Source organism: Orussus abietinus, unplaced genomic scaffold (assembly GCF_000612105.2).
Source record: "Orussus abietinus isolate OABI.00-Male unplaced genomic scaffold, Oabi_2.0 scaffold16, whole genome shotgun sequence".
Taxonomy (NCBI): domain Eukaryota; kingdom Metazoa; phylum Arthropoda; class Insecta; order Hymenoptera; family Orussidae; genus Orussus; species Orussus abietinus.
In genome coordinates, this window is record NW_019394714.1 from 451,157 (window position 1) to 477,825 (window position 26,669).

The following is a 26,669-nucleotide window of genomic DNA, read 5'->3' on the forward strand; positions in this document are numbered from 1 at the left end:
GTGAAATATGAAAATAATCATAAATGTAGTACTTCAAAGTCGATCCGCGAATGTTAACTCGTTTCGTGTTCGACGAGTGGATGCGTGTCTTTAACATGTACACGAGACATATTCCCGGGTCGGGGAATACATTATCGAGGGTAATTCCTAGGTAGGGTAAAACCTTCCGACGTAGAAGGAGGGAACGAGCAGAACGGGTCTGCAATTTCGAGAATAAGTTAAAGTTAGGTGGCACCGAGCCATGCTTTCGAAACTCACGACCCGTTGCCGCATTAGTCGGTGGGGGGATTTTGGAAAATGGAGGGGAAGGAGGGGAGAAATAAATAAAATAGAGGGGTCTTCGGTCGGAGCTCAACCCCTTCGATACGACTCTCTTCACCGGCGCACATTTTGTAGAATTCTTTTTTTTTATCACTGAAGGGGTAGGAAGCTCCGAGGGAGAACCTCGAGCGCACCCTCGACCGTTCCTAAAAAATGTACAATTTCTTTCATATCCTCTTTCTAGAATCCGCTGGAGGTTCTCGAGATGGATATGGGGCATTAGTCGGGACGGGGGAGATGCTAGTAGTGGTATAAATAATTGTAAGGTCGACGAGAGTAATGGTAGCAGCGTTGGCGTTCGGCGGACGCGACCGTCTAACTCGTTAATCTCCCGGAAAACGCACTAATTTCTTGCGGCATATGTACACCGTTCTCCGGAAGTATCTCTCCAAGTTTCTCTTTCTCTCTCTCTTCCTCGACATTCGAGCGAGAAACAATCGAACCTTTATTTACAAGCCGGCCCTCGATCCGGTCCCAAAGGCCGATTGCGCCAACCGCGATAGTCGTGAAATGTCTAAACTCCGATCAGTTAATCTCGACTCGGTGCAACTCCAGTTGCCCAGAGATTAAGCTAACCGGAGATTAAAATCCTAGTCCGATAGCGATTTGAAGAACGATATGCTCTAATCGCGCGTTGATCCTCGATTAGAGAGTACCTCGCTAAACTCCGATCAGTTAATCCCGACTCGGTGCAACTCCAGTTGCCCAGAGATTAAGCTAACCGGAGATTAAAATCCTAGTCCGATAGCGATTTGAAGAACCGTCTGATAAGCTCTAATCGCGCGTTGATCCTCGATTAGAGACTACCTCGCTGGCGCTAACGACCCTCAAACTTTGCCGGACGCTTCCGTGGAGACGAAGAGGAAAGACAGCGGACGAGAAGGCACCGAGAGCGTCGAAGGAGAGGAACCCTGGTCCCACCGAGACCCTGACTCGTCATGGCCCATCAGGGACCGAACTTCCTTCCCGAAGTACACCGGGATCCTCATCTACGTTCCGACTCTCGATCCTTGCTCTTCCCCGAGGATCCTGATCCCGGTCAAGAGCCTCCCCAGGATTCCCCGGAGTCGTCCACGTGTCGACCTCCTTCCCAGTTCTCCATCAGTTCGCTCCCTTCACGTACTCGGGATTGCAATTCTCCTGGACGAAGGCGGGATGAACATAGGCGGGATTGTTCAAGCTGGCGTTCTTCCGGTCGACCGCCCGGACGCGGAGGAAGAGGAAGGCCGCCACGAGGGAGGCGACGACCACCACCAGGAGCAGCATCACCAGGCCCCCCACGAAGCCGGGGAGAGACATGCAGATCGTTTCCGGATCCGTGGCCGAGTTGGCATTCTGGATGACGACGGTGGTGTCGTTGCTGGTGTTGGTCGTCCCCAGGGCGAAGTTCACGTCCCCGGGCGCTACCACCTGGATTATCCTGGAGGTGTTCACGTCCGTCATCTCCTGCGCCGCTCTTTTGTACACGTGGCTCGAGATCAGGCTCACGGTATGGTACAAGCTCTGCTGAAATCATCGGACACCGATTAGATCATGACCTACCTCTACCTCCGACCCACCTAACAAAATAAACTCCGACATTACGTGATATCAATGTATCTTTTTAATATGTCACGTTATTCCATTGTTAAGTAACTGTAACAAGGTATGGTCGGTGGGAAGGAGGACTCCAAATTCAGGATTTCTCACCGAGTCGTCGGTCAACGGATGATCCAGGTCCAGGTCGGAGGACCTCCGTTTCCTGGCGCCTCTGAGCTCGGCTGCGAGTCCTTCCACCGACCTAGGTCGACCACCTAGAGTAGCCAGGTTGCCTTCCTGCTCCTCGGAGCCGACGGTGCCCTTCCTCTTCACGGTCTGATATGCCGCCGCGGGATGACCCGGAAGAGGTGGCGGGGGCAAGTGGATGTTGTCCTGGGGGCTCTGAGGGGAACTGCTGGCCGTGGCGTCCCCAGGAGTGGAACTTGGCGAGGAAGACGAAGTCTGGGCCTGAGGAGCCGGGACCACGTCAGGGTTCGGCTCGCTGGAAGAAGGGGAGAAAGGATTATTTCATTAAGCGTACTCTTCGATTAGGGACCATTTAAACCATTTTAGGGAGAAAGGGGAACGAGTCGTCACCTGTAGGCGCCGGCAGGACCGCTAGGGTGCCGAGGATCAGGATATGCAGGAGGCACCCCGTATTCCGGAACCGGAGGTGCACCGTAATCCGAGGAGAGACCCTGATGAACGGGTGCACCGTAGTCCTGGGATAGTCCAGCCGTTGGTGCCCCATACTCCAGACCAGGGTGCCCACACTTTGGCTCGGGGCAGTTGTACCTGCACACCTGTATAACGCACTGGAAGTGCACGTTCATGCTGTCGGGGAACTTGAAGGCCTGGAAGTAGGCGAAGCTGACGACGGACGCGCTGGGTCCGAAGTTCTTGATCTTCTGGAACCTGGAAGAGAGACCCACCCTCGGTTACCCTCTGAACACCGAAATTTCATATCTTTTCTAATGAAATATCTTGAAAAGGTCCGTGAAGAAATTTAGGTAAAAGCCAGCAACTTCCTCGAGGACTCACCTGGACATGATCTTCGGCCGGACCACGCAGCCTCTCTGATCCACCAGCTGGATGGGAGCCCTCTTCCCGTCGTGAGCCACGCAGTTCCTGACGAGCATGTCGAACTTGTTCTCGTCGTCCTTGATGGCGAGGACCATGGTCATGGTCTGCCCTATCTTGACGATGCCGGAGACCTCGGAGGCCCAGGGTCCCTTGCCGACCTGGATCTGCATCCAGCACTGCAGATTGTCTCCGAGGAAGTTGGCGGTGACCGCGTGGAGCATGTCGACCTGGAAGGGCCTGAAGGTGACGGCCTTCTCGTACAGGTCGTACCAGGTGCAGCGCAGCTTCCGGGCCTGGTCCCAGACCTCCTGGACGTACGGGTCGTATTGAACGATTATTGTGTTCTCGACGTAGCTGCCCGAGGGTGTCGGGGTGCCATAGGCCGCTACGTTATGGTTCGCCGAGGAGCTCATCCCGCAGGAGTTGAGGAAGATCTCGAAGGTCGCGCTCAGGTGGCCGGTTCCTGGCTTAAGGTGGACGCAGTGCGAATCCGAGTAGAAGCCCTTGCTGAAGATCATCCCGTAGAAGGGCCGGTCGAACTCGATGTTAACTCGCATGTGCGTCTTCTCGCACTGCACCTGCAGGTGCTTGATCTGCGGGGTGTCCGGCGAGGCCAGGGGCCAGTTGTCCTCGGGCCCGTGGGACTGGGGGGCCCCATATTGAGCAGGAGGTCCGTACACCGATCGGTGCTCCAGGGGAAGGGCGCTACTGTCCACCAACGGGGCCTCGCTCCTCACACCCTGAAATCCCGACTTCTCTCATTAGACACTTACCGATACTACGAAACAACGAAACCATTACGTCGCCGATAATTAAATAATTTATGCAATGATCGCGTTGTTTAAGTGATATATATATATGGGTACTTTTAGGAGAGTCGCCATTTCGAGGCGCGAGTTTTATCATCGGTTAGCCTTGCCGGGGATTTCGAAAGACAGGGACGTGTCGAAACCGGAAGCCCCGGAAAGCGTTATAACGGAGAGACACCAGAATTTCTGGCACTGGAAGCGACGCGACCCTCGTTCTCTCCTTTTTAACGCTCCGAACGGTACGGAATGCCCGAGCGGGTCTTTCCGGAATGACAATGAACGGATTCCACGAGAGGGGCTGATTTCGAAAGTCGAAGTCGCGGCTACGAACGAGGCCTTATCGAGGATTCCGCAGGTGTCGGGCCTCGCGGAATTAAACGCGGAATATCAATCCGCGGGCCGGTCAAATCGGCAAGGTGTTAAGGTTAAGCGAAGCACCCCTTAAATCATTCGACTATAGAAATAGTAATACACTTTGTAATTAATTTACGAAGACGACAGATGGAGTATGCCATTTAGTGCAATATAATTCAACGCAGGTATTTAGAAGAAACATTTTTACCGACGTCGATCAAGCTCCCCGACGGGTTTCACTTCACCTTAATAACGTGTGTATATGTGCCCATAATTATGAAAGTGGTCTAAGTCAAAATTAAAAAAAAAAAAAATGAGCTTATCAGTTATTTCACGCCATATTATTTCAAACAAAATTAATTCAATGTAATTTCGAAACAAAAAATATATGACATAGACCACTTTCATAATTATGGGCACATATATCAACGGCCGAACGCTGATTGATAAGGCCCACCCTGAGTAAATGAATATTTGAAAAGCTGCTTGATAAGAAGAAAAAAATAAAAATCAATAAACAAAAACGCCTACTGTCAGCCGCAGGCCAGAATTACTTCCAGGTGGACGTCGGATCGACCAACGCCCCTGGGCGACTTCGCATTCTAGGTTAGGTCGAACGTGTGCGTGCCCTGATAAAAATCATTGTCAACTGCGGCGATAATGTTAATTAAATAAATACAAACTCCGAGGATCCTCGGCAATGATCCTACCGACTTTGCGAGGGACTTTAATCGCCCATCGCCGATAATTGGAGGAATGTTATTAATATTCTGAAAGAGAAAAAAAAAGAAAAAAAAAAAGAAGAATCGGTGACGTCGATGCGCTCCACATTCGCAGTCCTGATTCGATCGGCCGACCGATCGAATTAATTGCCCGATCGACTTTGCCGCTGAGAGTCATTAATAACGACGACGTCGGGTCTTAACGGATTTTAATTTTCTCACTATTATGTCCCTGGGAGGAGGAAAAAACAGGCAAGGGCCTTTTTATTTTTCGGACCTAGAGACGCGAGCCCGTTGCGCGAGATTTCGGAAAAGGTGGACTGGAAATGTCAAGAGTAACTGTATATGTACAACTGTGCTCTAACGACCTTTACATAAATCGTTACGAAAGGCCCTAGTGCCTGGCCTTAAGACTTCTTTTTTTTCTTTTCCTCTCTGTACGCCATTTTTATTTTTCATCCAGGGTAATTGTAATGTAATTCATATGTAATTCATCGCTCGACGGACCCTCCACATTTTGCCCCAATTTTCGGAACTGACGAGCATGACGAGGACGTCATTCAACGACGTGTCGAAACCAAAGTGCGAGGAGGTGAAAACGGTCGAGAAATGGCCGAACCGGAAGTCGACCTCCCCTTTTGATTTCACTTTTTTTTTTCCCCCCCATTGTCGCCGGCCATATGCAACGTTCACTTTCACCGACGAAGAATAAACGTCCCATATAGCCCGCTGAATTTCAAACTCCGATATTCTCGATTTAACATTTTTATCAATAATTCCCAACGCGTGCTCGGATTTTTAGAGCCATCCTTTAATCGAGCGATTTTCCCGTACGGCGGGAAGAAAAATATTTTAATTCTATCTCCCTCCTCTTGATCTTAACATGGAATAATTAGAGTTTCTACGTCGGCTCGGAATTTTACAGAGCCATTGTTTAATCGAGCGGCGGTTTTCACGTACGGCGGGGAAAGAAAAAGAGAAGAAAGAAAAGAATTACGAAGTCTCGCCGGTGAAATCGGACAATCGTGCGACGTAAGGAAAGAAAGGGGCCTTTTAATCGGGCTCGTCTCCCGTTTAGAAAGCAAACTGTTTCGCGGGCTGGCAGTCTTTCGCGCTCTTGAAAAGATAGGAAAAGATTTTACGAAGAGAAAACCCGAGTCGTAACGCGCCCGTGTCGCGGCTATATATGGCGGCGAAAAAGTAGGGCGGGACGCGCGTGTACAGACACTTATGCGACTCGTATGTCTCACGGAAGATGCCATTGACTTGACAAAGGAATCAGGCCGAAGCAGGATAAAAATGATTTCCGGAATTTAAGATGCGATACCCTCCCCAAGACGCCATATACATCCATAAGAACAGCAGCTGATGGATTTTTCTTTCCCCAAAAAAACTGCCAAGGGTAATTAGTCATCGGCCGCATTCCAAAAGCAATGAGTATCCCCCGAGGGAACTCGATTAAGGAAATCTCTTAGGAATTTCAGGGAGAAAATGAGAAATCGCGAGCAGTCCCCCCGGAATTTCGCCCCGATTCGATGCAAATCCCCGAAGAGGGGGAGGCGGACGAGTTAAGCCCGGCGATTATCGCTGAAAGGAAGACAAAACGTGAGAATCGGGATGGGAAAAGGGGCCTAGGGGGGCAGCCATGCCCCACTTAATTTAGATTCAGACATAAAGGGTAATTTAGTCGGCGATTCGATGTAGAAACTCGAGGTTAAGAGACGACAAGGAGGCCTGCACCGGATAACCGCCTCGCCATTAACGCGCGACCGGAGAAAATCCCGGTAAACTCTCTGTGGGAATTATAGGAGTCTTTTTTTAGAGTCCAATAACGTGTATCGGAGTCGATAAGGATGAATAGTCGATGAATAAATCGCGATTCGCGAGGCTCGAGTCGGTAAGCGTGGCTCGCGGTTCACCGCAAGATGGCGGCCGTTGCGCAACGCGATTGCGGGCGTCGCCGTTTGATTATTTCCCGCGGAGCCCGTCAATTGTGTCCAGGCTTGATAAAATGGAAGGAGGAGAGGTGCAATTACGTTGAACCGCGAGAAGAAACCCGAGGTAAGAAGGGATCTCGCCTCCACGAGCGAACGAGAGCGTCGGAAGAAGGCGAGCAAAAAGCAAGATGGCGGCTAATCGGAAAAGCGCAAGAAGCGGAAGGACGGTCCTTTGACGGTCGCCGGTTTCACGGGCGGAAGGAGGACCGTGACGGGGGTTTTCTTCGAGAAACTCGAGGGGAAAACGCGGGGAATTAACTTTTTCCCGAAAGGAGTGAGGGCGAGCGAGGCCCTCGACAGGTTAATTGCGGGAAAAATGGAGGAACCGCCGAGTCACGGGAGAGCTCGTCGAGAGTCCCGCGCGAGGTTTCTCGAAAGCTGCAAAGGCCCCTAAAACGGTCCCAGGTCCGAATAGGAAGATGAAAAAGGACCCCCTTGCACCTGTTCGAGCCTCGCGACCGAATTCCCACGGGAGAGGTTAGGAATTCCCCCTATTCGGGCAATCTTCTCTCCTAATGGCCTGTTTCCAAAACCGCACTGTCCTCCCACGGATCGTTCCAATTTCCATTAAGTTTTCCCCAAATCCTAGAACTCAAGGCTACTTTTCATGGATTTAATTTAGGGACCCTTGGATGTTCCCCGAGTAGCCGAGGAACTACCGAGTTCCTTTATTCCTTCCACGGGGGAGTAAAATCGATGACCCTGCCTGACGAATCACTCGTGGTAGGCCACCAACGGTGAGTGGGGAAGAAAAAGAAGAGAAAGAAACTCCCCAGGAAGGATCCAACCCCGGCACACTTAATCGATCATTTATAACCTCGATGTAACCTCAAAGCGCCGAAAAGAAAAGTGGACTACCGCGGGATTCTAGGAGGAATCGTTAGCGCGGTCGGTGGGTGTGTCGAGGGCTTTGTTGCTCGGTTTTACTTTCTCTCCGGGAAGCCGGGCGTTCAAAAAGGCCGCCATCTTTGGAGTAATCGCAAACGCGGGAGTTCCTGCACGTTAGCCTAGTTAGTGTCGGTTAGCGTCACGTCACGCACGTGGCGCGCGCGTCGCTACCCACGATTTCCAACGATTTCCAGGGAATATCCACGTGGATTCCGGGCAGTAAGATCCAGGATTTCCCGAGTGGGAATAACCTCTAAGGATACTCCGGAGCTTCGGGCCGAAAATAATCTTCGTATCGGCCAATTAGAGCGACGGCGCCCTCGTTAGGCCGTGCCCGAGATAAACAAACCGGCGAGAGGTGTCCTTGGTTGTGCCATAGGCTGCGTAAAGGCAAGACCGGCGACGTTTCTCGGGAAAGAAAGCCGCCGAGGAAAGAACTCGATACTCCGGTGCGCGAGCCGGGACACTGGCGCGACGCCGCTCGCGCTTTGCCGCGCGCAGTGCGACAGAGAGAGCATAGCGCGGGACTTTAGTCGAAAGAGGGCATTGCGTCCGGCGCAGTGACCCACTATCTTCGGTTCGGCGGCTCGCTTACAGTGTCAACCGGCAAGCCAGGACGAGCGAGGGCTACCTGGAGGATCCTCTTCCTGGAGTATATCCCTAGTTACGTAATCGAAGCCTATCGGGGGAAACTCGAGCAACGACGGAAACGCGCCCAGCTCGAGCGAGACGTTACAGAGTTACTCTAAAAAATTAAGTTAACCGAAGGAAATAGAAAAAAAAATGTAACCTAAATCGCATTCAATTTAAAAAAAAAAAGAAAAACAGAAATTATCTCGTCGAGATGAAACATTGACATCAGGCGAGACGTTACAGAGTTACTCTAAAAATTAAATTAGCCGAAAGAAATAAAAAAAAATATAACCTAAATCGCATACAATTTAAAAAAAAAAAAAACAATTATCTCATCGAGATGAAAAATTGATATCGAGCGAGACGTTACAGAGTTACTATAAAAAAAATTAAGTTAACCGAAAGAAAAATGATTGCTTGAATCGTATACAATTGTAAGAGACAATTATTCCACTGATAAAATTGACGTAGATCTAAACGAATTTCGACATACTTGACCGCAGGATTTCGTTGTCGCGGTGGGTACTTCGCATTATGTCGATCAACACTTTTTTTCTTTTTGTTCCTTCTCTCGGTGTCCCGAGCCCCAGACATCCACTTTTTGATATGGAAAAATGTCGTACAAGTTCGTGGTATTTTTTCTGTTTCTTTCCTTCGGTCTTTCTGGATTCACGGCGTTTTTGCTCCGCCCCTTGGTTCTACTATTTTCGGTCCGGTGGTTTAATTACATATCGTTAACGGTGCATGACTACGAACGGTTCATTTTTAGTGTACGATAAAGGCGCCGATTATGGCCGTTTCTCCCAATCCGTGTCGAGTTCTCTATTTAGCGAATAGCTAATTAGCGAATAAACGCCGCGGGGATATCTGTATTTTCCTCTAGTCGGATTATTTCCCCTTTTACGGCACTCGACTCGGTGATCAATTTCGAGGTTTTATGAGATTACGCGGTATCTCGTAGAACGCGATCCTGGGGGACGTGGCAGCAGCTTCTTCGTCCTCATCCCGGGCGCATCGAGATGAGCCACGGGAGAAGAACCGCTGCAAGTTAACGAGACCTTGTTCACAAGGAATCTCGTTTTCGTCCTCCTTCTTTTTCTTGCGAATGCAACAGTCATTTGTGACGCTACCAATCGTAACGAATCCTAGTTAAGCTTCTTGCCCCCCTCGGTACCTTTTTCCCGGACAAGTGATAATAATGTCCAGTCGGCGCTCGATAAGAACCGAATTGATTGCAACGTTTTTCGCAAACATTAAAAAAAAAAACAAAAACAACAACAACAAAACCCTTTATGCATTTCGGGACACGCATTAAAATCCCACACGAGTAATTCATGAAATTTACTTTATTTTAATTATTGATTGATGATGATTTAATATCATTTGAGGCCACTCGAGCCAAGTAATTATTCTTTGAATTAAAATATTCCTTTGGTTCGGTCAATTGTCCATTTATTTCGCGGTGCAGATACGAACGGTACGGCAATAGTCATGCAAGTGAAGAGCACTCGACGCACTCGATGGTGTACTTACGACCAGTAATAGCGACACTAGGGTGGAGAGGGCTATCTTTCGTATACTGCCCCGCGTCCCATCCATCTTCTCACCGAGATGTGCGTCCTTCTGAAAAGAAAAAAACCACGAAAAAATGGAACGATTACTTCCACGCAGTAGAAGAACGAACCGTCAGCCGAATTCGTCACCGTGAATAAATCCCGATTTCAGATTCTCCGTAATCCTTGAATAATCCAACGGGAAAAAAAAAAAAAAGTTAACGAATTCGGCAGGTTTCGCAAAACACATTTTTTTTTTATTTTCCTTTCCTTTCGGAATAAAAATGGGAGAGATAACGAGTGATAAGGCAGGTGTCGTTCCACCCGAAATTTCCAAGAGTCTATGTAGACAGGTGCACGCTCGATTTTAAACGTTTTTTAAATTGGATTTTTATCACTTCTCGAAAAAATTTCAGATTTTGCATCGGTCTCAGGGGAGGGAAAATTCCGGGCGCGCGGAAAGGGGTCAGGGGACAACCCTATCGGAAGCACTGATATACTTGCACCGAAGAAATGGTCGTCGGGTGCGTGGCTGACAGAAGGCGAGAAACGTCGCGGCCCGGCCGGGGTTGGCTCGTCACTCGCACATCGAGTCCGAGCCCAGGTGTCTTCGGGACTCAAGGCCCAAAGTGGCTGTCTTGGCCGCCGCTAAGTGACTGACCGTCCGGGAGGCATTCGTCTCGGCTAAGAGCCACGTCCCACTGACCTACTGAGGGTCGCGATCGCTCGCACGTTCCCCCACTACTGTCGCACCAGCGGGCCCGGCTGCCGGCCACCCGCTGGCCCGATGCGGGCCTTCCCCCACCACCCGCTGGCCCGATGCGGGCCTTCCCCCACCACTCAGCCTGGGTATATCCCCACCATTCCGCCGCGCCGCCGCACTCCTCGCCCGCCCGCCGACGCGCGCAGGTGAGCGAAGCGCAGGAGGGAGAGAGAGAGAGAGACGGCGTTGCGGCATCGAAAGTCGCGCGACAAGGACAGACCCTCCACGGAGGAATAATACGAGGACAAGTGAATTAATTTACCCGGGAGAAACTTCCCGCGAGCCTAAAATCCTTTAAGCGGGGTGATGCCGACGCGCCCACGTCACTCCACCGGGAAATTGAATTCTAGTCGCCCCCAGACCAGTTGGAAACGAGACTACGATTCTACGTTCTTGTAGACTCGATTCCATCCCCGATGAGCAAACAGTCCACTGTACTCGATATCTCGTTTAGACGTTTGCAAATCTCGCGCGATTAGGTCCCTCGTTATTTTAGTATTCAGGGTTTACCTACTCGGCGCCGCTTTCCTCGAGTATGTTAATCCTCGACTGGGAAGTACGAGAATGTACGGTGTAATTGTCACTCGCCCGAAAATCAGAACTTTTACCTCGCAAGTATGCAGGCGTTAACTCCTTATCGAACTGGGGAAAGGCGACTGGGGTTATCAGCAATTCCGCGAGAATTCCAACGCAGTGGGTCGGACAGATAAAATTAGCTGCAGGTAGACGAAAGCGATTTGCATAATCGCGACGTGTCAATGGGGAAGTTACAAACGCGTTAACGGAATGGCCTAAATTTCCACCCACGTTATTCCGGAAGTCGGTTCGCCTGCAACTTCCGTCACGCGAGGATATTAAGGCGAAGGGGCAACATAACCTCAAGATAAGGCTCGAAAGTGCGAGTGAACCGCGTTTCCCATTTTTCTCCCACGTTAAACGCACCCACGAGTGTATTAAAAATATTCTAAATATTATAAATATTATAAATATTATAAATCTGCATTTTCCTTCCCTTTACATTTTTTTTTTTCCATTTCCAACGGTGAATATCTTTCTCGAGGTGATCCGAGATTGGGCTGACCTCCATTACTTTCGACGCGTCTCGAAATTATCCGACGCCATAACGAAATATCGTGATTAAGTGCGCAGCCGAATCCCCGTTAATGAAAACGTCAAAAGACAAACGTATGGAGGATGTGGTCGCGCTTATTCCAGTCATTTTTCAGGCAGATGCGGCGTGTCGGGAGATATTCGAGAACCCAGAGGGATAATGGCGTTTCGAGGTTAGGGGTGGTTGAGTAAGGGTTGCCCGTTGCCAGGAATTTCGACCTGGATATCCTGGAATTTCTTCCATCATCCCCCTCATTTCTCTTCCCATTCTTCGACTTATTTTAACGAATGTCAAATAATTTATATATATTCTATATATATATTCTACATTTAATATATCTTCTAACATTTATCTCGTCGCTTTCCCGATATCCGTGGGCTTGGAGGAAATCGTAAGGAAGAGGAAACCACGAAGGGTGGAAAGCACCCTACAATTTTCACCGAGTCATCGGGAAATATTACCTCCTTTTTTTCGGGGATTTCCCTGAGGACTCGACGGCGCTTTTCGGGGCATCAAAGAACCGGGACGCGTCTTCGAGGCCGACATGGACTACCGGGGATTTATCGGATCGAGCCGGAGATTCTTCAAAGAGGAATCGCGCTCGCATCTTCGTTCCGGCCTCCTTTCCCGACGCTTTGTGCCTTTATCACCTGAATGGAGCTGAATGGAATTCAATTTCCCCAATTAATTGAACCTACGCCACCCGGGAGGGAAAGAAATCTGTTAAAGGGAAGTCTAATTAATTCCTGAAACGTGTGTCTCCGGTCTTACCGCGTACTACACGCTTTTAATCGAACAATTGTCGACGATGCCCATGCAGTGAGATTTACAAGTCGATTTAAAACAATTTTCGATATTCGCTCCTGGACATCGAAAGAGCGATAAAGAAAATGGCGGCGCGAAAGTGCTGCCCCCCCACCGAGTGGGAATAAATTCACATTTTCACATTCCGGGACGACAAATCGCCCGAGAATGTGAAAACGCTGGAAAGGCTACCGAGGAAAGCCGGGTATTCGGAATCACGAGCGATTTATAAGCGATGTTGACGTTCGAAAGCGGAATTCGAGGTATTCCCGAGGCGACCCCCTTTCGGCGCACTTGGCGTCTTTATTATCCAAATCAGGTAAATTCCCTGACAATAAATAGTCTTAAGCGCGTTTTCCCCGGGGCCGGGGCTATGAAAAGTAGGCGCATCCTGCCCCCGGATTTAAACGTACGAGATTAACCTATCTCGGCCGAGGGGAAACTTTTCGATCCGCTTTTAGTTATATAATTGATAAAAAGTGAAACTTCTCGCGGACGCGGAGGAGGTGAGAAACGCGAATAAAGGGAAAATAGTCGACAAATGGGATTCCGATCCGGGGGGCCGAGGAATTCCGGGGGAGTCGAGGTGTAAACGACATTAAGGCGACCCGAATGTAAGGAGAACGTGTGAAGGACGCCCGTGGCGTCGCCCGGCGAAGAAAGATGGCGCCCGCTATTAGGAGAAAGCGGCCCGAAAATAATCCCCGATCACAAGAGGCGGTCCTAGCGACGCGAAAACAGGGCCTTGTAGAGTATGGACCCCGTCGCTTCCCGGACAACCTAGAATCTCGTTCCCGAGACCCAAATCCTCGCCGGCTTTCGAAAATCTCGCCTACTTCCTCCGCCCTCCGACGCCGCCGCCATCTTGTCCGTTTGGATCAACTCACCTTTTGCCTAAACCAAGTAATTGGCAATTAATCGACACCCTCGAGACGCACCGTAAATGTCGCGGGATTTAAGGCGTCAAAGAGGTCTCGTTTATGAAACTTTTATGAAATTCATTTAACCAAAGAGATATTTCATGAATTGAAAGAACACTTGTTTCACTGAAAAAAATCGTCGCGATTACCAAAGAAACGTCGCGTCTAATATATTCAAGTTTACTCGAGGGAAATAATGCAATTCCTATAATTGATAATATATTCCTATGGCTGGATATTTTTTTCTCTTCTCAGTAAGGACCACCGTAATATTTAAATACTTTACAAATTTCTTTATGGAAGTTTTTACGATTTTCACAACGACTGACATTGGGAATTGGGTTTCTAAATTTAAGCGTCTCGGGAAATAATTGCGATTCTTTTATGGGGGTTTCGTCGATTCCCGCGGGGAAAAATCCAGGGAAAAGGTATTCTTAGGGTCTCCGGTGATCCGTGGCTATTTTTTACGCCGACAGGGTCTTTGGACAATCTCGGAGGTCGAGGAGAAAATCTCGAGAACTAGAGAAAGCGTGCCCCCGGTCAGTCGCCCAAGTATTAACCGCGGTCGGCGACGCTTAACCTTGAACGCCATTACGATTCATGAGACTCTGGTTCACCGAAAGGCTCGTAAAAAAGGAACACGGTGGAATTAAGGTGAGATAAAAAAGCATCTCGGAACTCGATCGACGTAATTATACAAGATTTTTCGAAATACCCCCCTAGCAGTACGGAATAATTTCTAAATATTTTTATATTATCTTTGGATAGATATATATCTTTGGATTATCGGAATGTCTTTCTTCGGTGCCATTCAAAGAAATTCTTTGGATTGATGATTTCCCTTTTCCCTCAATGTAGAGAAGCCTACACGCGTCCGGCGTTTGGTCCAATATCGCTTGCACGGCTCGACGAATCTCGCCCGTATGTCAAAAGGACTCCCTTCTCAAAGGGTTTTAAGAAAGATGAAAAATGTCAAGGACCCTCCCACCGACAAGATTAATCACCGGTTTTAATAATCCCGGATGAAAAATTGAATTTGACACGATGTCGGTATTTTTTTTCTTCTTTTTTCTACCATTGACAAATGCTTAAATGCAAGTTTACTCGTACGTTCAGCGACGAAAGGCGTTCCATCCAAGGAGCGTTTTATCCCATCCATCTTCCCCTTTATTTCCTCTACCCTTCGAGCTCCGGCCGAGCCGTAACTTTCACTGCATGCGTTTGTTTTTAGGTAAAAGTTATTTATAGTCCCAAAGAACGCGTAGCTGTATCTCGTGCGGCTTTTGCGATACGAGCGAATAGTTGAATGGATCGCGATAAGGACGGCGCATGAATGGACGGCCGACCACGTGGTCGCTCCATTCATCAATCTGTCACGTGACCAGATACTACGCGTCCTACACACCGAGAAAAAAAAATGCCATTGCATCAAAGAAATATCTATTAAAACAAAGGATAATCACTTAACTGACGTACAAATGTTTGAAATTATTTCATGCACCCTGTTTGGAGAAAAGTTATATAAATATTTTCAGATTTCATGTATATAGAATGACCCTTTCATATCAACTTAACAAAAGAGGCAGCCTCGGCGCTCGGCCGGTCCGATTCGCACCGAAGGACGAAGAGAAAGCAGAAGAGAAAGCAGAAGAGAGGCCGAGGGAGGAAACCAGAAGCAGTCCGGTTTCCGCTCCGCGGAAATCAGATATCAGGTGGCAAGGTGGCTGATATTCTGCCACTCCTCTTTCTATTTCTTTTTTTTTTTACCTCCCCGTTTCCTGCAGCCCTCGGCCCTTTGTCCATAAGGTGCAGGACAGGTGTCGTGACGTAATGTACCGTTATACGACATGCGTTAGGTGCGATCAGGGCTAATTATTCCGCCGCTTGTAATTTAATCACCCGGCGAGATGATGCGAGTTTCACGCGGGAGATTATTTGCATTTGTTCCGTCGCACTTTTTTTTTCGACGTTTCCTCGGAGGTTGGAGTAAAAAAATAAAAAAGACGTTTCGTGGACCTCGAGGAGGTCGCGGATGCGAGGTTAGATTCCGAGACGGGCCTCTCTTTTTCCGGTTGGTACCTTCTCGCTCGGTCTCACGGAAGACCCCATCCGTCTTTCTCTCTCGCGACCGGCCTTATTCTCGCCATAGAACCGGAGGAGGAAGGACGCCTCGAAGAGAGACGTGAGAACGTTGACACACTGACTCGCTACCCCACATACCCTTTTGCCTTTTCAACGCGTTCCCAAGAGGAATCTCGAGATCGAGGGACCTCCTCCCGACAAATCGGCCCACTAATTACGAGGATTCTCAAGAAAAATCAACAATTTTACAGACTATTTCGTCGGTTGAAAAATCACTGCGAGGGGCCTCCTCGTGTACTCGCCAATAATTCGCGATCCACATTGAGCAAATCTGAATCATGAAATAGTATAAAGAGACACAGCTTCTATACACGGCGATGTATCCCCTGATACTACTTCGTGGTCTGAACAATGAAAAACAATTATCCGTGTCCCGTGTACAAAATAACCTCCCACTTCGTGATATTCCCAGATATTCCCTCAATTTCTTCGCTTTTGCCTCATTTTTTTTTTTTATACAATCGCGGAGCAAGGGGCGATAGGATCGGTCAAACCAACTAGGTGTAACCGCGGCTAATAGACGCATCACCGAGAGCTCTTTTTGCGAACGTGGAATAGCGTCCTCACCGCAAAGCGGCGGCCATATTGTTTTTTCCGAGTCAGGATTTCCCGAAGGGGGATAATCACATATCGTCTGCAGGAGTCCACTTGGGGAATGAATTTAGAGGAGAACACACCGAAACGAGGACCTCCCACCAGTTGGAGAGATATTAAATAATAGTCCTAGGGATTAATATCAGTCTAAACGAGCTATTCACTGCGCCCTTTGGATCGGTCCCCAGCACTGACAAACGGAAATGCTCTTGCGATGCGCACAAACCTTGGGTAATCCAATCCTGGCACACAACACTTGGCACTGGCGTATCCGTTCTCGTCCTTGCACGAGCAAGGAGTCGAGGAGGTTGTTTTCCTCTCGAAGGTGAGACGAGTACGGGGCGCGACGTTCCCCGGGAGGCGACTCTTCAGGGAGCTCGTCAACGCCGAGAGGAGGCCCCTGCGAGAGGCTCTCGGAGGATCTCGACTTCCAGCCACTTTCAGACAACCGCGTTCGTCGTGTGACCCTGTCGGATTGGAAACGCGTCCTATATATACCCTCCCCTCCCCCCGTGACGCGCGCTTTCTCCTAAAAAATCCCCCTCGAAATCGAGAACCGCCATTTCCTGCGGGACACCCCTCGCGACTTTTCCCAGGAGGAAGGGTACCTTTCCAAAATCCCCCCTACCGTGTTCCTCACTTCAAAAGAGAATTTTCTTAATCCGCCCCGTTGATAATCATTATTCCGTCCTGAAAGGGGTATCTGTAAAAAATCCTCTCCGTCACCTTCCTGACAATGTAAATTAAGATTTCTCGAATCTGCGCTTATTAAAAAACTATGGAAATGTCTCTAAACATAAGGATCCGCCGTTTCACCGTTTAAAAGTGTCCAGTTTTATACAGAATTGTATAAAAATTACTAATTTAATTCGGTGATTTATGCTAATGAGGACCCATATCGGATCTTACAACTTGGCGAAGATTCACTCAGCTTGAGGTTGATTTTTTCTTTTCTTTTTTTTTTCTTCTTTGAGCAATACACGTTTCATGAGTTCAGATTTCTTTAACGGGGTAAGAGTACTTATTCTTTGTATTAACCCCATTTTCGTCCCTCGCATTCTCTAGCGGGAATTCTTTGCAGTTTTTGCGAGAGATTCTCGAGTTCCCATAAAGACCGCCTTTGTCTACGTGTCGGGCCGACCCAGAAGTGAAATCCGCCGGCTCCAAAAGGAGTGGGGTTCGGTGAATAAGAAAAAATAAAAAATAAAAAACCCGGTGAAAGAAAGAGGGATCCCCGAAAGGAGCCGAGGACGCTGACGCGTGGATTGGGCGAGGACTTTCTTTTCTCTTTCTTTTTTTGTCGGCGACACAATTACGCAAAAAGCGAGGCGAATCGCCGCCGCCCTGACGAGAGGACGAATTCGACTTCCGGGACCGGAAGTCACTGACACGAGGCGAAAGTACCCCCACACATGTATCATACCCATGCCCACACAGGAATACATACGGTGACGCATGTCTGTTTAAAAAAAAACTGCAATGAATTCCCAAAGAAATTTTTAATTCATAAACCAATTATTAATTCATGAGCCGGGAATTCCTTAATTGGGGAATTTTTTTCCAGATACTATACGTAAGGAATTGACACAGCACGCGTGTATTAAATTTTGTAATAGTCACGGTCGTTAATTTTGTAAGTAGAATCCCGGATGCTCGTAGCTGTGTCCGTGTGTTGGTGGGAAATGGAGATGACGGGTATTTTTAATTTCTTCCTAGCGATCGAAGGTGCATCGCCGAGGAAGTAAGGAGGCCAAGCCGGACTTCCTGGAGGTCTTACGCACGACGGAGCAAGATCCGCGAGAAAGCTACGTCTCCTTGGGCATGAATGGCCGGTGACGTCAGGAGGGCGCGGAAAAATTGCGCAATTTCTCCGAGATTTCGAAGTTATCCTCGAGGATGGGGTTCTGGGACCAAAGGCGAGCTCTCGGCCTTGGACGTGGAATTGGAATTCCTAGGACCGACGAATCGGGTCAAGGGGATGCATCCTCGAACAGTGACGACTGGTTCTACCAGCTGAGATTTCTGGCATTCGTCTTATCAGACGAAGGAAGGTGCCCAGGAGAAGGAAGGTCGAACTTTCATCGATGGAACGCGATCAGCTCCGAAGAATCGGATCTGGTCGACGGCCAGAATAGAAGCGAAGAGTTAAAGGAAGATTCCAGCCTGCGAAGTGACTTCCTTCCTTCAGAGCAGATCGCCATTATTGCACTGATAAACAAACGTGCTTCGGCAACGAGTGACGACTAAATTTCCTGATAACGTTTCGGTGACGTCCAGCATTAAAATCCAGGATTTCCTGAGCGAATGAACCCTCGCAAGAGTTCTTTATCCCGCCTAGAGACGCGCCTCCACCTCTTACACGGTTTCTCTTTTCAGGGAATTCCTTCCTTTGCGAAGCTTAGAGGAATAATAGGAATAAAACGTAATGAAGAGACCTCGGGGACCTGTTATTTCCTAGGAGGGAAATCTACCGTCTGTCGGCAAAGGTTTCACCACGACTCGAGAGGCACAAAAGCTTCCCGGAATAATGTGGAACGCGGATTTCCCAACGCGGTGATAACGCACAGGTGACGACCGGCTGATAAGCGCCCGCCTGGTTTAACCACCTCTTTCGCAATTACCGGCGAAATCCTACAATTCGACGGTTTCACGGCGCCGTCCGAACGTTACCTCGTTTCGCTTTTCACATTTTTTCCTACCCGCATTATTAATAATAATCCCGGGATTATTGTTTCGAGCCTTTTCCCTTACGAGTAGTTACCTCGCGCATGAATTCCGCGTTTGAAAAATTCAAAAGCGTGCATCTGCAAGTGCATTATTAATTAAGGGTACACGTTTCATGAATTGATTGCTGTTTTCTTGGCTGTGTCAACCTGGAATCCAATTTGTGGCTCAAATAAAATCAACAGGCTTATTTTTACAAAAACAAGATCTGTTCAAAAATATAAAATAATTCCGAAACCGTGGAAATTTGGATTTTTTTACTCTAATGGGTTCTCTGACGTTAGGGAAATTTTCAGAGCCTCCCAGAACCTGAGAAACCTTAAAATGGTTATTTTTGGGAATTTCTTGACTTTTTTTTAACAGCCCTGGTTTTTTAAAAAAAAAAATGCACATGCGTCTATATCACGGAAACATTAAAATGAGCCTGTTAATTTTGTTCCTGCCTCAATGTGGATTCCAGGTTCAGAAAGCCGTTTCTCTTAACAGTGTCCGGTAAATTCGCATCTTCAAGGAGAGGACAATGGGTGGGCGTCGTCTCGAGCCAACAATGCTTCATCCGTAATTTCGGGTCACTGAATATCGACTTTGCTTTCTCATCGTCTCTTCGGGCTCCGATTGGTAATAAAGAAAGTCCTCACCGTGCCGAAGATCGTAATTCACCTCGATGCAATTGCGCTCCTCGCCCACGAGTTTCATAAACGTTTGTTCGGCTCGACGAGCGACAAACGCCACCCTGAAATAAAAGGAAACGTTGTAAAAAGAGTAAGGACATTTTGTTGATACTTTTGTCCCGTTCCCTAAATGCCTAGACATGTTTTTTTCCCCTCTACAGGAATTAGACCGTCGTTAGTCGGGGATACTTTTTTAAGAGTTATGTCACCGTGAGTTGACCATGGGAGTTTTATGGTGGACGTCCCCAGAGATTAGGCTCCATTCGTGAAAGTTTTCCCCGGCGTCATCGTCATTACTTGACCATTACGCCGTTCCCCTATTCGTTGTATTTTAACGTTTGAATGCGTCTTTCTAAAAGGAAACGTTTAAAAAAAAAAATACCCAAGAAAGACTTCCAAATGACCTTCCTCCATCACTCGTGTCCAATCCCCATAATCGAGAGTACAAATCTATCATTACATATCCTTCGATTCTGGACCTAGATAAGATCCACCCGGTGGATTATTTTTACAAATAACTGTAATTGTTAATTCATCGTACGTGTGCATATTGAAGGTTCTATTGAAATACAATATATTAAATTTATAATATCCCAGCCTTCCTGCATCACTCGTGTCCAATCCCCATAATCGAGAGTACAAATCTATCATTACATTTCCTTCGATTCTGGACCTAGATAAGATCCACCCGGTGGATTATTTTTATAAATAACTGTAATTGTTAATTCATCGTACGTGTGCATATTGAAGGTTTTATTGAAATACAATATATTAAATTTATAATATCCCTGCCTCTTGACTTGAGCGCTTTACATTGCAGAGAAGCTCGAAATTCGGAGCGGTTGCTTTGGAAATCGGGCGAAGTTCTGCTAATCTAAATTCCTTACTTAATTTCCCGTAACAGTTACCCATAAGCCTTTTACACTCGACAAGCGACTAGCGGTACATCCTTGTAGAAAGTAGTTTGATATTTCGCGTGCCCGCCACCTAAGTCGATTTTCGAATTCGAGGACTCGAGATGGGTAATAGATAGAAAGATCCTGGAGGAGTCTGATAATAACATCTAGGACGTTAATTAGTCGCGATGATTACCGATTGTGCGGCTTTCCTGCGCACAGCGACAGCACTAAATAGTGCACGCAACGGCAGTAATGCACGCACCTTAATTACGCTGAATTACGGGATAAGGATGTTGCTCGATGCTCCAAGTATTCCACGGGGGCACCAGGGACGCCTACGAGTTGTTCTGGAAAATGATGAGTAAGAGAGAAAAATGATGAGTAAGAAAGAAAAATGATGAGTAAGAGAGAAAAATGATGAGTAAGAAAGAAAAATGATGAGTAAGAGAGAAAAATGATGAGTAAGAAAAAAGACGGAGCTTTGCGACGGTTTAGGAGCACCGGGAAATAAATCGGATGCGTAAGTGGATCACGTCGGCTGGCGAGATCGGTTACCTGGCCATCGCGATAGGAACACCTCTAGGTGCCATCAAGAGCCCATTAAATTCACGGGATTTTCTCCCGTAGACGCCAACTGGTCCATCGATTATCGTCTCGATGTCCATGACACGTAAGATGCGATTTCCTTCCGAGATAGGCGGCCCAAAAGAGCACCGCGACCCTAAAACATGAAATTCTCATAGCTAACCAGGTTACTTTCGGATGTGAGGTGTAAACCTCTTCTGGAAAATGAAAAAAACTGTAATTGCTCCGAATCAGGCACCATGGAGAATTGGACTAGGTTTGTATTCGGCGAAAGTTCCTCTCTTTTGAGGAAAGAAAAATGTATGGGAGAGTTCCCTTCAGGGGAGATGAGAGAAAATTCAAATCCACCACGGTTAATAAATCCCCTTTCTCAATTGTCTTCCTTTCTGGTTAATCACCGGTCGTAAAATATTCATTGGGGAAATTTTCGGAGGATTTTATATAAGCGTCCTAGCCTCGACTCCGTTCCGATCGAACTGTTTGTCCACTTGTAAAAAGTATCGGCGATCAACCGAGGGCTATAAAAAATCCCCCGTAAAAAAGCGTATGACGGTGGACAAATCCGTGAGAGATGATTCATCACTTTCTCCCTTTCCTCCGATTTTCCACCGGCTGCCTCCGGTCTGCGACATTCGAACCGCAGACTGTAAATAAAATAGAGATTTACCATCGATTTCCAAACTCGCCGATTTTTATCCTCCTTGATAAAGAAAGGATGTATTGTGATTTGCCGTTTAAGCCACGCCAGGGCATCTTGTGATGCACGAGGAATAGACAATGGACGTGCATCGTGCACGGCATAAACTACGCAAACGTGCGGTTTGGTGCACCTTTGGGACTTTCGAACGATTCCTGGGGTTTTGGTGGAGGTGCACATACACACCACGTGGTCCGGTGGCACATACTCACATAATATATTGTTTGCATGCCTCGTCGATCCATTCTCCGGCGTTTCTCCCTCTACGCCTTTCCCTCCTTCCTGGCCGTCCGACTACTCACTTTCACCGGCCGCAACATGGCACATCCGGAATGGTTCACGCCGGATCTGAAACAGGATGGGACTACTTCAGGTGCGAGCTCTCGTAAAGGCTGCTTCTCCCTAAGCCAATCGAAAAATATATCCCCAAGGATAAATAAGAAAAATAGATATACACACGAAACCATATCCACTCGGCAGACTTTTCCAAAAGACCTTGGCAGGAAAAAAGAAACTTACACGTCCATCAAGTCGTTTCTCGCATAGGGCCTCGTGATAACGTCCTTCCCTTGAAAATGATATCAAGTTTGCTCGCTTCCTGAAAATCCGGCAAAAAATCCAGAATGGGTATCTTTCCTTTTAGGAGTGGAGGAAAATTCTCACCTCACCGTGAGTCGACTTGAAAGGATCGGGAACGTCCTGGAGCGGTTCCGGGAGCGGACCGGGGAGCGCCTAGGCGTCAAGATGGCGACCTTAGAAATTGAGATCACCCTCGAATGCTCACTTTCACCGGACCCGTTCCGGTGAGACTTGATAATCGTGCGGCCACGTTTCACGTGACTCACTCGTCATCGGGTGGGATCGCTGACCCAGGAATTCCTAATACCTGGTGCACCGTCTTCGACAAATGGCTGCACGTGGGAGGCTCCACTTCCGCGACCCAAATTCGCGGGATCCGTCAAGATGGAGTCCATGCTCTTGAAAAATCGAACCCCGTGGTAGGGAGCGGGTCCATTGAGGGATTTTTCCCCGGCATGGAAAGTTGTTTGCCAGCTAAGGGTGCGTCTCTTCCGTGACGGCGCTCTCCTCGTCGTGGAGGCTGCCACAATTTTACGGCTGGTGCTCGAAGAGACTCGGCCATTGGAACGTTCCAAATACTTGTTGCGCGTAGCCGGCCATCGCGATCGAGAGCCTTTCTACTTTTCGAGTATTTCCCACCGGCTTGCAACGTGGGCGTCGGCAAAGTCGAGCGGTACCAAAATGGCGGCGCCGGGATGCCCGCACTCTGCAACCTGCAATTAATAATCCCTATTAACTTCATACACTTCCAGAGAAGTAACCAAAATGACTAATCCATTGCGACTACTTAAATCGACATATAAATTTACCAACGAGTTTTCAATTTTGCGACGTTTTGCGAAATCAGAGGGAGAGTCGGGCGGCGCCGGGATGCCCGCACTCTGCAACCCGCAATTAATAATCCCTATTAACTTCATACACTTCCAGAGAAGTAACCAAAATGACTAATCCATTGCGACTACTTAAATCGACTTATAAATTTACCAACGAGTTTTCCATTTTGCGACGTTTTGCGAAATCAGAGGGAGAGTCGACACAGTCGACCGGTACCAAAATGGCGGCGCCGGGATATCCGCGCCCTGCACCTGTAATTAATAATCTCTGTAAATTTCACACACTTTTAGTACACGGAGTAACTAAAATAAGTTCCATGCGACGATTTAAATCGCCTGATAAATTTCTGAGCGAACATTTTCAGGTTGCGTCCGAAATTAGAGGAAGCGAGAGGAGCATCGGCAAGAGGCTCTCCTCTCTTTTCTGCTCTGCACCGAAACCTTTCGACAATTGTCCGGGTCGGTAATTCCTTCCCCTTCCTCGAAGAAGGCCCGGTAGTTTACCGGAGCCGAGGTGAGCATCCAAATCGAAGCCGACTTACCGCAAGCCGATTGACACCATTCCGGATTACTCTCGCGCACACCGGCCACGGAACGACCTGGCCATTTCGTCGATCGCTTCTTTAGTCCTTATTACCGAGGAACAGTCGCCGAAAGGCCTGGTCCACTTAGCTCCGAAAACATCCTCGAGGTCAGTCGTCTCTACCTACCTGCAATTGTTATCTCGCATCCAGAAACTTGACGCAAAACCATGATAGCGATATCGATTAGACGGCAGATCGACATCGTCCTCTTGTCGTTCAACATCCATGTTGATTCAATACTAATACACTAAATCCTCCCTATACTCCAAGATCTGCAACAAAATTAAATTCCAAACTAAATATACTCCTAAAAACATAGCGTAGAGATCTCAAGGAAATCCAATCTGATTTGTAATTTTAATTAAAAAAAAAAAAAAAGAATCATCATTACTTAAACCGAATGAATTAACATTTATACCCGCGTATGGTCGCTGCTCAACTAGTCCACATTCCGTGTGAAAATCGTTAAAGAGTTCGAAACGAGTGCATCCTTTCGCCTAGGTTTCGTACGACCTGGGATCCGCTCGCGTCCAATCGAGACCTAGTTTCCGAGATGGGATCGAGGAGTATAAAATTGAAAAATCGAAAAATCGCCTCAGCGGCTGGCATCGATTTCCGCGAGCGTCCCGACCTTGCGATTACGGCGAGCCCCGTCTCGTAAGCTCGGCTGCTTGGAAAAATCCAAAAGTCGGTTTACACCTCACGTAGAACACGACCTACTATCGTGCCCGATAAAATCTCCGGCGATCTCGATCGTATCGCCGGCATCTCACATTCCTTTTCACCGAGGTGTCCTCCCCATCCTCGTGGGCTGGAGCCGTGGTTCCTTTGTGCCATATCGAAGGCCATAATCGGCATAGGGTCCCATCCAAATCCTGGTTAATGGGTTTTAAAAACGCAGCCTCGATCCGATAGCCAATATCGGCCGATAACTGACGGAAGGATCTAGTTAAGGCGATGTGAAAGTGGCACCGAAGAGATTTTGTATATTAAACTTTTCTCCCAACTCGATCCACCGATTAGTTTGTCACTTCACAACGTGAATAGGGAACATACAAGGAAGGTCCTGAAACTCATGAAATTTCATTTCTTTTAAAATTTCTTTATAGGTATTTTAAAAATAGTTTAGAAAAAATGAAATTTCCCGAGTGTCAGGACCTACCTTAGGGTCTGCACATTCGCGTTATAAAGTATGAAACGATTTGAGACACCCAGTTCGTATAAAAGTTTTATGAACGATTGAGCTTTCGGATGCCACTTTCACATCCCCTTAACTTCCAGAAGAGCCTCGAAACGGAGGATAAAAAGCGAGGAGGAGCCGATTGGCAGAAAGAGGTATCCGGAAGTTGGTCGGTCCAGTTCGGGACCCGGTGGTTGCAACGTGGACGTCGAGGGACTTCGGCACCCAACCTCGGAGGGAATTGACGCACCTCCGGTCTCGTTGCGTTACAGGTCGTCCCTAATGGCCGCGAGATCGAGGCTCGAGGTCAGCCGAGACGTAATCGATCCGCCGGCGAGTAAGGCACGTCCGTAATAACGCCGACAGGTCGGTCCTCTTCAACGTGAAACCTCCACGGAGGAGCGTACGATCCTCGGAGAAAGTTCCGAAGGCAGGAAGTGAAGTAGGCCACGACTTTGACCGTTCGCAAGGTCCATACGCCGTCTCCGGAGCTGCACGAGCTGCTGCGAGGCAGCGTTCTGGTGTTTGTTAGGCCACGACATTCGATACTTCGTGGTATCGAATGGTATTATGGGTCGTGATACTTCACCATCGTGGTGTTTGGTAGGCTATCAACCCACGACATTCGATACTTCGTGGTATTGGATGGGATGGATCGTGATACTTCATCATAATGGTGTTTGGTAGGCCACCAACCCACGACACTCAATACTTCATGGTATCGGATGGTATTATGGGTCGTGATACTTCACCATCGTGGTGTTTGGTAGGTTATCAACCCACGACATTCGATACTTCGTGGTATTGGATGTGATGGATCGTGATACATCATCATAATGGTGTTTGGTAGGCAACCAACCCACGGCATTCGATACTTCGTGGTATTGGATGGTATTATGGGTCCTGATACTTCACCATCGTAGTGTTTAGTAGGCAACCAACCCACGATACTCAATATTTCATGGTATCGGATGGTACTATGGGTCTTGATTCTTCACCATCGTGGTGTTTGGTCAGTTCTTCATGGTCCCAGCTGGTACCTGGAAGCATAATTATACCACAGTTGAAATCCCAGTCCACGTGTCTCCAGTTTAACTAGCAGTACTTTACCCTACGATACGATTTAGGATATAAATTCTCCACACAGCCTGAACACTATTTTTCTCTCCAAAATACGACGCGAAGACCGGAGGAGCTAAACTGAGCTGAAAGGAGCGACGATGATACCGTGTATAAACGATTACCGCCCTGCAGTTACCAGTAAATCGGGTAACCACACGTTGGGACCGATGATCACAGGTTGGGTTTGCCCGCGTTAGGATTACTAATATTATCATTTGACTTCTTTAACGTCGTTACAAGACGCCATTAGGAGAAACGATACCTGCCAGCGGTGAACCATGCCGGGAGGAACATCCCTGATGAATGGCATCCACATTGGTGTGTATTGGAGCGGAATCTCTTCCTTTACCTCATTCTCTTCCCCGTTTCGTCGTCGCTCCTTCTCTGCTTTCGCCCCAGGTGAGCGGCGTCGAGTTGTATTCCCCAGAAGAAAGTACTCCTTTACAAATTGCCCGCGCGCCTAAAAAAGAAAAATCCACTAAAACACCAAATCCACCGGAAAGATCTAAATTAACGTTAAATTGATAACGAGCAAGCGAATCGGCCAGTATCAGCGAAACAAGAAGAATCACTCGTAAGTGAT

The 26,669-nt window shown here is 47.9% G+C and overlaps 1 protein-coding gene across 8 annotated transcripts; it reads right to left on the reverse strand.

Moving 5' to 3' along the window:
* Positions 1-25,785, reverse strand: LOC105696977. Of its 8 annotated transcripts, XM_012419871.1 has the most exons (15): positions 24,416-24,778; positions 24,203-24,325; positions 23,911-24,056; positions 23,352-23,452; positions 22,452-23,080; positions 22,308-22,386; positions 22,001-22,136; positions 21,062-21,227; positions 20,769-20,853; positions 19,575-19,669; positions 9,859-9,948; positions 2,881-3,674; positions 2,437-2,754; positions 2,011-2,341; positions 1-1,824 (listed from the first exon to the last, which is right to left on the reverse strand). In XM_012419871.1, the coding sequence occupies exons 11-15, from the start codon at positions 9,922-9,924 to the stop codon at positions 1,423-1,425; spliced, it is 1,911 nt and encodes a 636-aa protein (XP_012275294.1). In that variant the 5' UTR covers positions 9,925-9,948; positions 19,575-19,669; positions 20,769-20,853; positions 21,062-21,227; positions 22,001-22,136; positions 22,308-22,386; positions 22,452-23,080; positions 23,352-23,452; positions 23,911-24,056; positions 24,203-24,325; positions 24,416-24,778; the 3' UTR covers positions 1-1,422. The 8 variants fall into 8 exon arrangements, with proteins under 8 accessions (XP_012275294.1, XP_012275296.1, XP_012275300.1 ...); XM_012419873.2 differs by lacking the exons at positions 24,203-24,325; positions 24,416-24,778 and adding an exon at positions 25,215-25,785; XM_012419877.1 differs by having other exon boundaries at positions 2,881-3,662; positions 24,203-24,778.
* Positions 25,786-26,669: the final 884 nt, after the last annotated feature.

Excerpts from the sequence above, each read along its gene's own strand:
- LOC105696977 (XM_012419873.2), bottom strand. The coding sequence starts at position 9,924 with ATGGATGGGACGCGGGGCAGTATACGAAAGATAGCCCTCTCCACCCTA. Across the intron at positions 3,675-9,858 it reads TAGTGTCGCTATTACTGGTC|TCGGGATTTCAGGGTGTGAG; the intron begins GTAAGTACACCA and ends TAATGAGAGAAG. Across the intron at positions 2,342-2,436 it reads GGTCCTGCCGGCGCCTACAG|CGAGCCGAACCCTGACGTGG; the intron begins GTGACGACTCGT and ends CCCTTCTTCCAG.